We start from the raw sequence: 13,216 nt of genomic DNA, 5'->3' as shown, positions 1-13,216 counted from the left end.
TTTACATGTATTGGGATCGATCACTCTCGATGAAAAGTGAGCAAAAAGTCGTGTTTTTTGGGTGATTGTGTGCTAGCTGGGGAACTTTGTGGTATGATTTCTTTAAGGTCCATGCACTTGAAACCATGTATTACCTCGATGATGTTGAATTTTGACGCGAGTATATATGTATTAATTCATCAACCTACAATGCTTTCACAAATTTGAGGGTGATTTATATATGCCATGTATCTTTTTGATTCACAAAGTTGTAACCAACATAATTTTCTATTTCTTTAAATAAATTATTATCTTTCAAGTCAGATGCACTTTACTTGACGTAAAGAACTGCTGCTCCTTGCTTTCATCACATTATTGTTGCTTGGTCATACTCTAAAATATATTATATTGTTCGAAAATTTAAGCATCTCAAAATCCTTTCATGAAATTTAACTGAATAATTTGATATTGTGATATCTGGGTCCGGGCAAGCTCGAAAAATCCATTATAAACAAAACAATGAATCATGTATCCCGAGTAACAGGGAAACCAATACCATGTCTCCTGGTGGGGAAAATTACAAATAACATACTACAAATGAGCCCAACTCCAATAGGAACAATGTCCAGAACTTCCTGAACTTGGTGCCCAGGCGTAGGATACAAGCAACTCACCACATTCTTGTCCCTCAAAGCCACGACACCAAACACAAGAGAACTCAGAAGCGCGTGAATCACATCGATGGAATTGAGCCTGTACTTTCTCAGATCAGGAAACTTGGAAGAAGATGCGTCGGCGGCGTCGAACAGCCACAGCCCTTGAAACGTGGCGAACCCGTAATGGACGAGCCCGTCTGGTGTCCTGAAACTGTCCGTGAAAGAGGCGAGCAGGCAAGAAACAGAGAGCACGGAGAGGAGAAGGACGGTCAGAGAACGCGTGGTGGGGTCACACGAGCCGCCGTTTGTGAAGACTGGTGTCAGGAGTTGGAAGGCTAATAAGGTTCCCGTCGGAAGGAGGTTGGCTAGGTGTGCGGAGCTTTCCAAGGCTTGAGATATGGCGCTTCGCGGCGCCGCTGGTGCCGGGACCGGGGGCGGAGACGGGATTGCCTCGGCGGAGGATGTTGTCGTTCTTTGTCTGAGGGACATGATTTGATCTTGATATTCTTGAATAATTTTCTTTGATCTTGAAAGTTATGGATCGGAGTATATAATAATGGATTATGGAGGAGGTCTTCTCAAGAAAAATATGGGGCATGGGTTGCGTTGCGTTGAATGGTTGTATTATATTGGTGGAAATTTCTTCCAAGAAACACATTGTTTGACGAGAGCTAAGCTTCCAAGAAATGTCCAGATCATGAATAATATGATAATGATATGATCATCTTCCCAAAATATTCTTGCTTTTGAGTTTTGACTGTTTCGTTGTCAATTAAGTATAGGGAAAATTGATTTTTTAGTCCGGTATGTTTGTTATTTTGCGATTTCAGTCCTTTACATTTTTAGATTTCAGTTTTAGTCCGCTATATTTATTATTTTGGCAATTTTAGTCCTTTTTCCGACGTGCCGCTGATGTGGCATTAATTCAGTGATGATGTGGAGCTGATGTGTACAGTGTTACGTAAGCATTTTCGAATAAAAAGGACCAAAATTGCCAAAAAAATCAGAACATGCAGAGCTAAAACTGAAATGTGAAAACATAGAGGACCAAAATCGCAAAGTGACAAACATACAAGACTAAATTTGCAATTTTTTCTAAAATATATGTATGCACGTTTAAAAGGTTTGAAGTCTAGAGGTGGCTTTTTAGATATACACGTTTAAATTGTTGAGGTGATGAATTGAGTTATGGTTCTTGGAAAATCTGCGGCCAAAAGTCAATTTTAATCATGTATGTGTTTAGTTGTAACATTTTTTTTTATTTTGTATATTTTGTTGAATCGGTTATGGTCATGTGGCTATGGTTTGTTGATCATGTAATTGCATCACTAATTTTGTTTATAATTACATTTTTAAACGCGTCATGTGTGTTATGAGATATTTTTTTACCCATGTGGTATAAAAAGCTTACATGATATTAGTTATTTAATTACACGATTTTATGTGAGGATGATTACAATTGATTGTCGAAATATAATTACAGGACTATATATAAATGATTCAGTGAAATATATATGACTGAAAATGTTAAACACCAATACATACAAGACTAAAATTGACATTTTGTCGTAATTTTTCTATCACTAAATAAATAATGGCATTGCAAAATTATAAAAACGAAGTTTTGATGTTTGAAATAAGCCTATGATTCTATGAAATATGAGTTGTGGAGGTTTTGCAACCATATTTCGGTCAAATTCTATCCCTCTCGACCAAGAATAACAAGAAGGAGCAATCACGGGTATCGAAGTTAGTAAAATAGATAATCACTTGGTCGGTGATCAGATGTTCGATTATTCCTATTAATATTTTTTTGTATTAACATGTCACACAGAACAAGCCCAGTGTGATTTATCCGACTAAAGTGATTTGCTGGTTAAAAAACAATGACGGCGGATCTCACGTGATAAATTTTTTTTTTTTTTTTTTAAAAAAAGCAATAATGAGCAACTATAATCAACAAATCATGGCCTACTCAAATCACTATTTGAAAATAGTTCCCCAAAAAAAAAAATCACTATTTGAAAATTTAAAAAAAAAAAAACGTGTAAAGAAGAAAGTCAGATAGATGACAACTCGATATGATGAAAAAACCAAAAAGACAAATCTGTCAATTTTACCATTATACCCTCACATGGATGCCGGATCCAAATGTCCAACGTAAGGTTCCGCGTTCCAACTGTGTAATTTCATAAACAGGCACGTTACCAGGGGTGTTCAAAATTAGAATAAAATCAAAAAAATTGAAAATTCAAATCGGAAAAGCTAAATTCCGAATCAAATCAAAAATCGAAATTTAAAATTCAGATATAAATGTTAAAATCAAAATTTATTTAGTTTGATTTCGGATTATATATCTCAAAATCGAACTGATCGAAAAAATCGAAATTTTATTAAATTAATAATTATATATATATAATTGTTTAGAAATTTTCAGCTGTCCAACAAATGATGTTCACTTTGTGCCCGACCACTAAAACTCGGTGCCGTGTTTCAGTGGTGCAAAAAATCAAAAACAAAAATAACTAAAACCCGGTACGTCGGGAACGAAGTGGGCAGGAATTTGTTGGGCAGCTTAAAACTTCTTTATAATTGTTTACCTTATATATTTTATGAGATGATATCTAGTGAATAAATAATTATTTTTAATAATTTTTAGTTGATTGTTATTTATTTAAGTCATTTAGACTTTGAATTTAAATATTTTACAAAAAACCCATTTAAAAGATAACATATTATATTTTAAAATATATTTATAATATTATTAAAATAATTATATCAAAACCTAAATAACCAACCGAAATAACCGAACCGAATTAGTAAAACAACCGAACCGAACCGAAGGCATATAGTTCGGATATCAGATTATGTATTTCTAAAACCAAAAAAATCGAAAAAAACCGAAAATCAGACCGAACCGACCGATGAACACCAACTACACGTTCCAACAAAGATGGGGTTGATTTGGTGAGTTCGAGTTACGTTGACATAAGGTGTATTTAAAAAAAAAATTCACAATCCGAATCCAATCCAAACCCAAATCAATCCGAAAAAAAACTCAAACTCAATTAATCTGATTTGATTTTAATTTTTTATTTTTAACAAAATAATAAAAATAAAAATTCGAAATACATAATAATAATAATAATAATAAAATTTTAATTTAAACACATAATAATAAAAATTTCACTTATATATGATTTAAATTTGAAAGTATAATGGTATAAAATTTAAAATAGATTTACTACATAAAATAAATAATTGTTTAAAACAATCAATATTTTACAATTAAAATATTACATGATGAATATTTATGATATATATATATAAATATAATTTTTTTCAAACATACAATATATAAAAATACAACAAATCTTTTTCTTAATTATATATTATATATATAAAAGAATAATTAAAAAAATTTGGGTCAAACTCAATCTGACCCGAATCCGATATTTTTCAATTCGAATTGGATCGAATTCATTTTTGACACACCTGATTTTGACGTTATAACCACATTTTGTTCCCCGTTATTTTATTTTTTTTAAAAAAAAACCCATAAACATGTGCCAACAAAGATAAAAATTTTAATAAATCATGTAAAATAAAAATATTCACATAAGGTAGGTCTCATCTCTCAACGGGGAAAATTACGAAAATAGACCTAAATTGGACAAATGGTTGATGAGATAAGGAAAAAAAAATACATCTCATGTGTCTGAGTTATAACGGATCGAGTCGGTTCGCAAATTTTTTGAGTTGAATCTATAAATATTTGGTGATTCATATTCAAATATATCGAACTCAAGTCGAAAATGTTTGAACTTTTTTCGAGCCGAAATCGACCAAAATTATTTCCTTTTATAATTTGTGAACCATCCGCGAGCTTTAGTATTTTATTAATATACTATAGTTATATATTAAATATATGTATAATTCGAGTCTTTCTAAAGTTTCGAGCTTCTGAACCTTTATTATTGAACTTTAATGTTTAAACAATAGTTCAAATAGCTTACGAATTTGTAATCATTTTGAGTCGAAATCGAACTTTATTTTGAACAAAAACTCAAGCAAAACAAATAAAAAATTTCGAACTTTGAATTAAACTTAAACATAAACATAAACATATTCAATTCAAATCGAACTATATAATTTTTTATTTTTGTTTATAATAATAACCGACTCAGTTTCTTACACACCAGGACGCCTAATAATTAGTCAGCGTAAGCTGCTACGTTGTGAATGGGATATAATAGGATTGCCCACCCACCCCACACCTATTACACTGCGCAGTTTTACAAATAAAACTTGATGTAGCTCGGGAACTACCAACGCTTCATACACCATACCAACCGCTGTATAGAGAGTCTGGAGGGACGTTTTGGCGAGTAGGCGTGCCGGGAGAAATTGTAATTGTAAGTGAGGAGGAATGAAACAAATTTGTTTGATCCTTTTGTTGATTATTTCCCTTTTTTTCTCTGTTTGACAGCTCCGAATGATGGGTGTTGAGTTGTGTTTATGTTTGAATGGAATTTCAGGCTGAGTTTCATGTAGTTTTATGCTTGACATTTTGTTTCTGATAGGAACTTTTCGTTTGGGGGAAGATGATTTTCTGGTCCTGGTCTCATCCCACCAGTCAAGAACAGGAGACATGCGTAAACAAGTAAAAAGATTCTATCTTTTTTGAAAATCTGCACATTTTTTTTCTCCGCAGTACAGTATCTCTGTCCTAAATTTTATGTATCATGCCTTTATATCAGGTCTAGTGTCCTTAATTATGATATTAGTCATAAAGGTGCCACAGCTAAGCCTGCATTTGCTATTAAACAAGACAAGGAGCTGTCGGAGAGTGGTTTTTTGGTTAACCATGCCCGTGTTTTAGTTGGTTCGGGTTTGGAGACTTTTGAGAAAGGAAAATGTGCGCTTCAGAATTGGAGGTTTGTGAGGAATTCCTCGCCTATTCAGGATTGATCTTTGGCGTTATTCATATTTCATCATATGTAAATCAGTACTCTTATTTTTATTGCATATGTTGCAGGCATTTTAGCTTGAACTGGGCATTTGTTGATCCCAAAACTCCCATTAAGAGTGGGGTAAAGTTTTTTGTGTGCACTAAACAATTTCTCCCCTGGATTTTGATGCCTTTGGAGATAGTGTATGTTAATGATTCTAGGGACCGAAAAAACACCAACGTTTCGTTCAGTTTTGGCAGTGGAACTCTTCAAGGACACCTGCTGGTATATTCTAGTACTGCTTTGGTTTTTTTTTTTTCTGCTTTAGACCTTCCTTATGGTTTCAACCACATTGTGAGAGCTTTTAATTTTTTTTATTGATGATGGGGTTGCGTCCAGTTTTTGGTTTAAGTTTATATTTTGTTTGTCATTAAAAACATGCACTGGTAATTATGGTTGAGAAGAGAGAGGCAAAATTTAGCATATCAGATGATACATATAGAGATGATTTAAAAAATAACACCTTGTAGAGCAGATTGAGAAAAAGAATTATTGGAGGTGATCTCTGATTACTGTGGGATAGTCAACCAACTTTTGGCAGTTGGATACAGATACATTGTATTTCTGTGTATATGGTTTCTCTTCCATACTTCTGCCAGCAAAATATTAATGAAATATTTTGTTAAACACATCTTTTTTTGAACGTCTACGATACACAATATGTTCGTATATTTCAATATGAACTTATATTTATCCCGCAATTGGTGTATCCTCATTTGATTAATTTCTTTTAAAAAATTTTTGGCAATGAGGCCAATAGTTGCGGTGGAAAGTGTGGAGCTGTTACTTTATTCTTTTTCAGGGATCAGATCCTTTTTAGTGAGACTGAACTATCTGTTTTACACTTGCTCACCTGCATATAGAAATAATATGGTGGTTATCAATTAGCAGATATTTTATGATGTTTTGATCTGTCTGCATTCTAAAATATGCAAAGAATGTATAACTCTATGAGAAGATACGACAATGTTATGACCATAAATTCGATTTAAGATTCTTAACATGTGTATTTGTGTGTATTTATGAACATCATCTCACTTCTTTTTTACACTTTTGTTAATCAAACTCGGTTTACTTGTTCAGGTGCATAAAGCTACTTAACCGTAGTCTTTTTCATTTTGCATTTTTTTATTATATTTCCCAGTATCCGAAATCATTTGCATGTCAAGCCTGTTGTTTGAATTGCACACCATATGAAATGATAGAAGCCAATGGTAACACTTGATTTGTTTTTATACAGGCAGGAGAAGAACGGTTCTCAATCACAATGGACGAAAATGAAGATGTCTGGTATGAAATACTTTCATTCTCCAAGCCTGCCAACTTTCTCTCGCAAATTGGGTACCCTTATGTATGTTATAGCCAAAAGAAATTCGCTCACGAATCTGCAACTGCTATGAAGAAACATTTATCTGCATAGATACATGTGATATGTTTAGGCTAGGAGAACTCTCTCATCTGAGATGTACTATTTTATCTTTCGTCTTAATAAATCAAGATTTGATATGAAATGTTGGCAGTTGGTATCTGTAAGTGTTGTACTTATGTATCCACTTATATTATGGCATTTGAATATCTTTGGCATCTGTATTGTACAAACTATTTGTAGGTATACTATTTTGTAAATTAGGTTGTAACTTGTAAGTGAGTTCCATTGGAGCAACTTAGGTATGCCTATCTTCTATTTGCTTTTAGAATGAGATCTTTTTCGCTATTTTTCCCATAACCGGGGAAGATTTGTGAATCTCTCTCTTTTGATATGGTAATTAAGAAGATTAATGTACTCTTTGAAAATGTCACTTGAAGTTGGTGCAATGCCTTCGTGTTCACCAAATATGGCATTTTTTTCTGGAGGTCTTTATGTTATTTGTGACAGACAATTATCAGATATATTTTGAAAAGTTTTTCTTGCACAACTTATGAGCAATTGTAACTTAAAAAAACCATTTGTTGAATCGTTTGGCCTGGGACGCTTTTTATGTAAGAACAAGATAATGGAGATGATGTTGGGTTCATGTACATCTAATATTTGTGAAATAATGGTTTAAGGATATTGGATCAAGTATTTTGACCATAAAATAGTTTAGAGTTAACAAACTGTTTACGTAGCATTTACAGGCTACGTGCACACATATCTAATATTTGTTTATCTAAAGATGAGCATTTTAGGAATCTCGAATTGTTATGATTTGGCCCTAAACACCTTTTAGAAACTAGCAAAAGTATGTAGCACACACAGATTGCATTTTACATGTACATATGCACATATTATGCGTACACGTGTGTGTGTATGTATTCCAGTTGTACACGATGAGAAAATAACACCACCAACTGAATATTAACATGGCTTTCTATATACTTTTTTCCAAAACTCTGAAAAAAGAGGGGAACTAAAGCAACAGAAAAAATTTAATATTCTAAATCTTTACCATTAACAAAAACTACAAAACTATATTGGGTTGCCCAGTTTCCTACTGATCTTGGTATTGATTGTTAGAAGGTCTATGCTGTTGAATAACTAAAACAGAACCGCTTAGTTCAAAATCTGTAGAAGCTAACAAATCCCCTACTTTACCAAGCTCTGGGCATTCTTCCCAATCACTCAAACCTGTTGTTAGTATCGAGTTCCCTCTTCTTCCTTTTCCAACTATAAACATTGAATACATATCAGCCATGTCTCTCAATGCATTCGCTGTCTCCCCACCATTTTCCACATGCTTCTCTACATACCCTACTTGACCTGATGTTACATACCTACAGAAAAAAAATCACAAGATCTTGATTACTGTTAAAAAATGTGTATATATGTTTATATGTTATGTTCACAAAACCCTTAAAAACACAGATAAATAACTTGAAGAAGACCCGTCAGAAAGTCGGTGGGATGGAGGCTCCACACATCAATGGCTTAGGTTGTGAGTTACACGAGTAGCATTTTATTTTTAGTCATTTGTGGTTATATATGCAATGCAATTTGAAATACAATACTTATAATAACTATAGCTTTAGATGCAACTACACATGCTTAATCTTGAAATCGGTATGGTATATACATGTAATTGTTGGAAGGTATTGCTAGGAGTAATGTCAGGTGTGTTTATCTATATGATACATCGGACAAAATATGATTCTTGTGTTACCGTACAATTTAAAAGATTCGACTCATATGATTATTGATGATTATGATTATCTTTATAAGGAAAATGATAGATTCTACAAATAATTTCATACAGTGACTATATGACATGGTGCTAGCAGTATTGAGTAGATACTAATCATGTGCTACACAAGAATTTTCTGTAATGTGTGTGCTCTACTGAAATTGCATGCATCGATGGCTTTGCAAAGCAACTTTTCCACAAGATCAGTATCATGACGTACCTATTGTAAAACTCAGCCAATGCCGCATTATCAAAGTCACTCTCCGTCTCATGGGTCGATTTCACCATCAAAACATCTTGTTCCTTGTGAGCTACATTGACCCCTATTTCTTGAATCTTCTCTGATATATGCAAGAACCTTATAATAGTAAGGTTTATATGATGATGCATCCCAATCCGTTCGCTGAACCCCAATGCCTCCCGATCATCCGGCCCACCAAAAAATAATGTCGCCACATGCTGCAATGACCCAGAACCTGAGGTGTACGACGTCCCAGCAGTGAGTCCCCGGTCTACTAAAATAGCAACTGAGCACTTGGCATGTCGCAAAATCTTCTGGTTAGTAGCCCTTATCCCTTCCTTCCCACTTTCCAATTTTCCGTCGATTCTTTGGTGTTTGTGAAATGGGAGAACTATTATAGATGCTCTTATATCCTCAGCAAACTCACATACATCAGCATACATACTAACAAAGGGGGACACTGTTTTAACCTGATGAATCGTCACCCCAGTCTCAGTACAAAATATATCCACTGCCTCGTTTATTTCCACCACGTCATTCCCACCATAATCATCATCATCACTTAGTTCATCTTCTTCTTTTTGATGGTATAATAAGTTTGTTTTTCTCTTTTCGGGTAGCTCGATTAGGTGCATCAAGTAAGGTGTTATGGCCACATTTTCTGGCCCTTTAGATGTAGCTATTAGTCCTATCATCGTTGCGACAGGGCGAGGGCCGTATACACAAGCCAAGAGTTTTAGTTCATTTTTTGGGGATTGAAATTCAAAGGCTATATGCTTATAGCCAAAAATTTCACTCTCTCTTCTTACCATGAAGGCTATCAAGGGTCCCCATATCAAAGAATTGATTACTATTGCAGCCATCATCAGGTTGTAGAATATTTGGCTTGACAAAGCCTGCACCACATTTAAGTATCCTTTGCTTAAAACAGTAGAAATATTTATGTGATTCTATTTCAAAAGCTTGTGCACTACACAATGACCGGAAGCTAAATTATCATGTCCTCTAAATCAAATAGTAATCATGTATCTTAATTTTGAGAATGTTAAATATGATTGTTCCAGTGCATGACATGTTTAAAAATTTACGCTAACATAAGAAGAGGCTAAGTTAGAAGAACTTACTTTATAATGTTGCACATTTATTGTCAAGGCTAGCAAATCGACGTGCCCCTTCAAGTTCATCAAGAAAGCAAGAAGAACCCCTTCATTCAAAGGCATTTTCAAGTGAACACAAACAGCTAATGTCCCAGTGATCTTCCCTCCAATGCTCAATAAGATAACGATGGCGACAATGGCAAAGTTTCGAAAACTGTTTATAAGAGTCACATCTGCTTTGAATCCTGAGTATCCAAAGTATATGGGAAGTATAAAGTTGTGAACGGAATACGATAGTTTAGACAGGAGTGTGCGAGCTACTTTGCCTCCTCTGGGAAACATCGATCCGATGAGGAAACAACCTATTATGCTGCTGAATCCACTAGTCTCCATAATCATTGCAGCAACATATACAATTCCCAGAAGTATGAATAACTCTGTGTTTTTCAGGTGTTTTTGGTTCCTATTCCTCCTATTCATCCATGTTGTCACATATCTATTAACGAGAATAGCCAATGTAACAATGATAATGTACATAAATGCATAGAAAAACGATGACGAGAAATCAGATTTCTCATCGTTTCTTGCAATTACAATCAGCAAAAGCACAGCATAGACATCACCAATCAATGAAGAAGATATAGCCAATCTGCCAATATCAGTACTTGCAAACTTCAAATCATGTGCTAATCTTGACACAAAAGGGGAGGCTGTATTTGACAATATTACTGCAAGTGTTACAGCCATCATCACACCTGAGCCATGAGCTCCTGTCTCTTCATATATAAAGGAAGTTAACGCTATGGCGAAAATCGTGCAGATTAAACAGCTCCCACCCGCTATCATGCTTGCCACCCGCAAGTTTCGCCGCATATAATCAAAATCCATCTCCAGCCCTATCAGAAACATGATTGTGATCCTGGCATATAATGCCATGGTTTCGTAGTAATCTGCTGCAAAGTTTTGGAAGAAGAACTTTTTTATGCGGTCTATGTGTGATAAACCAGACGGGCCTAACATGAATCCTGCCTGCGTTACAAAGACAGACAGACGACATCCTCGAGTTAAAACGCGTAGCAGAAACAAAGATTGCATCGCTAGCTGTAGCTTACACACATTTTTCAAGAAATTCATTGTTCTTAACAGAATACCTATGTGTTTTCGATGACATACTTACTAGAATCTGCGCCACGGGCGCCGGTTGGCCTAAGGGCTTGAGAAAAAGTTGAAAGAAATGTGAGATCACCAGAAGGCAAGAAACTTGTGTTCCCATTGTAAGAACGGGATTGAATAATTCTCCGCTGTTACATGCTCTGTTGTTTGAGTTATCCATTTTTAGTGAAACTGGAACAGATCAAGAACCTATTGGATTTCTTGTGATTCAGGTGTATCTGTTTACAAATGGGATGCAGCCTGCATTATCTTTTCCCTCTTTCTCTTGAAAAACTCTCGGCAAAACTTTGTTTTGTTTCTATTTTTAGCAGTCCAACTTCATACAAATTGGCCAAAGAAGGGAGAAGGAGGTGGTGGACAGAGGTTTGATCAACTTTACATTCCAAGTTTAGTGATGGATGGCCGTGTTCAACGGATGAATTTAAACTACTCTTTTTCTTAATAGGATTTGATTTTGGTTTGAAAAAAATAAATTAATTCCATTTAAATTTATAATAAATTCCGGAAAAATATCTTTTTTTGGTTTGGATTCATTAACTTTTAAGTTTTTGGTATTAATACAATAACTTCTGGATTTCAGCTACTTTGGTCCATCTGCCACATAAATATTCATTTTTTGCCCAAAAAAGGCTGATTGCCTAGATGACAAACACATTTTGGTGTCACAGTCATTGAATAGTTTTGATTGAATGCATAAAATGTGTAAAGTTTGTCTAATTTGTTCGATTTTTTTTAATGTTAAGTTGCTTTCGAATAAATTGATTTTCCTCCAAAGTCAAGAAAAAACATACATTTTTTTTGTAACATTAGCTTTAGCAACCATCGAATTAGTGTTTTCCGATTAAAAAAAAAGAATAATATGTTAAATAGAACAAAATAGCTAAAATTCAGAAAGTATTGTATCAATACAAAAAAATTGAAAAGTTGGGGGAGCATATTGAGCAAGAAAAGTTAATCTCCCTTATTTCATCGAATGAGAAAAATTAATCTAAAGAAAAAAAGTCATAAATTTTCGGTTTAATGTGCTTTTTTTGCACTAGAATTTAATGCAGTGACTGAATTTTTTAGATGAGCAGTCTATCTCGTGTTAATTTTGCATATAATTGTTTTATTCAAAATAACACACACAAAAAGAAATACATTCTCAAAATATGTATGCTGAAAAAAACCATGGAATTGTTATAAATATATTATTATTATAGATGATTATCTTATTAAAGATATATGATCAAGATAAATATGTTAAGATAATATTTGTGAAGATTTGTATCTTGTAATCTCTCCCTATAAATAGGGTGATTGAGTTCAATAATAATTGCACCTGAGTATTGACTCATATGATTCTCTTTTCTATAATCAATTCTCTCTACTCATATCTCTATTTCTATTATGATTTTGATGTTATTGGAATAGCACAATGTGTTGTCAATACTCAAATTTATGAAAGATATTCATTGGTGCTCTAGAAGTAGCACAAAGAGATATTCATTGGTGCTTTAGAAGTAGCACAATGAAAATAATTGATATATTGGTGTCCATGAAATATCATGAATATGTTGATGGCTATAAAGTACCACAACATGATTTTATATTGAGAATTTGAAGAAATTCATGATCATGATATAATATATTGAGAATTTTGAGAGATTCATGATTACAATTTTGATATATCAAAAGATATTCATGAATTCATGATATAATATATTGAATATTGAGATATTCAAGATTAAGATCTGATATAAGTTCAAATATATTGAGAATCTAAAGAGATTCTTAATTATAATATAATATATTGAGAATCTGAATAAATTAATGATAAATATGTGATATATGATTTCGTATATTGAGAAAGTGAATAAATCATGATTGATATCTGATATGATATCAAATATCTATA

The 13,216-nt window shown here is 33.6% G+C and overlaps 3 protein-coding genes across 3 annotated transcripts; 1 reads left to right on the top strand and 2 right to left on the bottom strand.

The window, feature by feature from the left end:
* Positions 1–457: 457 nt before the first annotated feature.
* LOC140891925 (protein DMP3) lies at positions 458–1,244 on the bottom strand. The gene has a single exon (XM_073300623.1). It carries the CDS (start codon positions 1,122–1,124, stop codon positions 504–506), a length of 621 nt encoding a protein of 206 aa, XP_073156724.1. The 5' UTR covers positions 1,125–1,244; the 3' UTR covers positions 458–503.
* Positions 1,245–4,883: 3,639 nt separating this feature from the next.
* On the top strand, positions 4,884–7,291 carry LOC140892024 (UPF0548 protein At2g17695). The gene is made up of 5 exons (XM_073300751.1): positions 4,884–5,050; positions 5,219–5,298; positions 5,396–5,572; positions 5,674–5,872; positions 6,888–7,291. The coding sequence occupies exons 2-5, from the start codon at positions 5,240–5,242 to the stop codon at positions 7,065–7,067; spliced, it is 615 nt and encodes a 204-aa protein (XP_073156852.1). The 5' UTR covers positions 4,884–5,050; positions 5,219–5,239; the 3' UTR covers positions 7,068–7,291.
* An 827-nt stretch (positions 7,292–8,118) lies between these two features.
* Positions 8,119–11,544, bottom strand: LOC140893192 (cation/H(+) antiporter 1-like). The gene is made up of 4 exons (XM_073302257.1): positions 11,324–11,544; positions 10,174–11,175; positions 9,029–9,945; positions 8,119–8,401 (listed from the first exon to the last, which is right to left on the bottom strand). The coding sequence occupies exons 1-4, from the start codon at positions 11,477–11,479 to the stop codon at positions 8,119–8,121; spliced, it is 2,358 nt and encodes a 785-aa protein (XP_073158358.1). The 5' UTR covers positions 11,480–11,544.
* Between the last annotated feature and the right edge of the window lie 1,672 nt (positions 11,545–13,216).

The sequence above is a fragment of the Henckelia pumila genome, chromosome 3 (genome assembly GCF_033568475.1).
Source record: "Henckelia pumila isolate YLH828 chromosome 3, ASM3356847v2, whole genome shotgun sequence".
Taxonomy (NCBI): domain Eukaryota; kingdom Viridiplantae; phylum Streptophyta; class Magnoliopsida; order Lamiales; family Gesneriaceae; genus Henckelia; species Henckelia pumila.
Note: the sequence above shows the minus strand (reverse complement) of the source record. Positions and strands in the feature narration are given on the sequence as shown.

What these genes read in the sequence shown, in the direction of transcription:
- LOC140893192 (XM_073302257.1), bottom strand. Translation starts at nt 11,479, where the DNA reads ATGGATAACTCAAACAACAGAGCATGTAACAGCGGAGAATTATTCAAT. An exon ending in TAAATGTGCAACATTATAAA is followed by an intron (nt 9,946 to 10,173) that starts GTAAGTTCTTCT and finishes AATGTGGTGCAG; the next exon opens with GCTTTGTCAAGCCAAATATT. An exon ending in TTGGCTGAGTTTTACAATAG is followed by an intron (nt 8,402 to 9,028) that starts GTACGTCATGAT and finishes TTTTTTCTGTAG; the next exon opens with GTATGTAACATCAGGTCAAG.
- LOC140892024 (XM_073300751.1), top strand. Translation starts at nt 5,240, where the DNA reads ATGATTTTCTGGTCCTGGTCTCATCCCACCAGTCAAGAACAGGAGACA. An exon ending in TGTGCGCTTCAGAATTGGAG is followed by an intron (nt 5,573 to 5,673) that starts GTTTGTGAGGAA and finishes CATATGTTGCAG; the next exon opens with GCATTTTAGCTTGAACTGGG. An exon ending in CTCTTCAAGGACACCTGCTG is followed by an intron (nt 5,873 to 6,887) that starts GTATATTCTAGT and finishes GTTTTTATACAG; the next exon opens with GCAGGAGAAGAACGGTTCTC.
- LOC140891925 (XM_073300623.1), bottom strand. Translation starts at nt 1,124, where the DNA reads ATGTCCCTCAGACAAAGAACGACAACATCCTCCGCCGAGGCAATCCCG.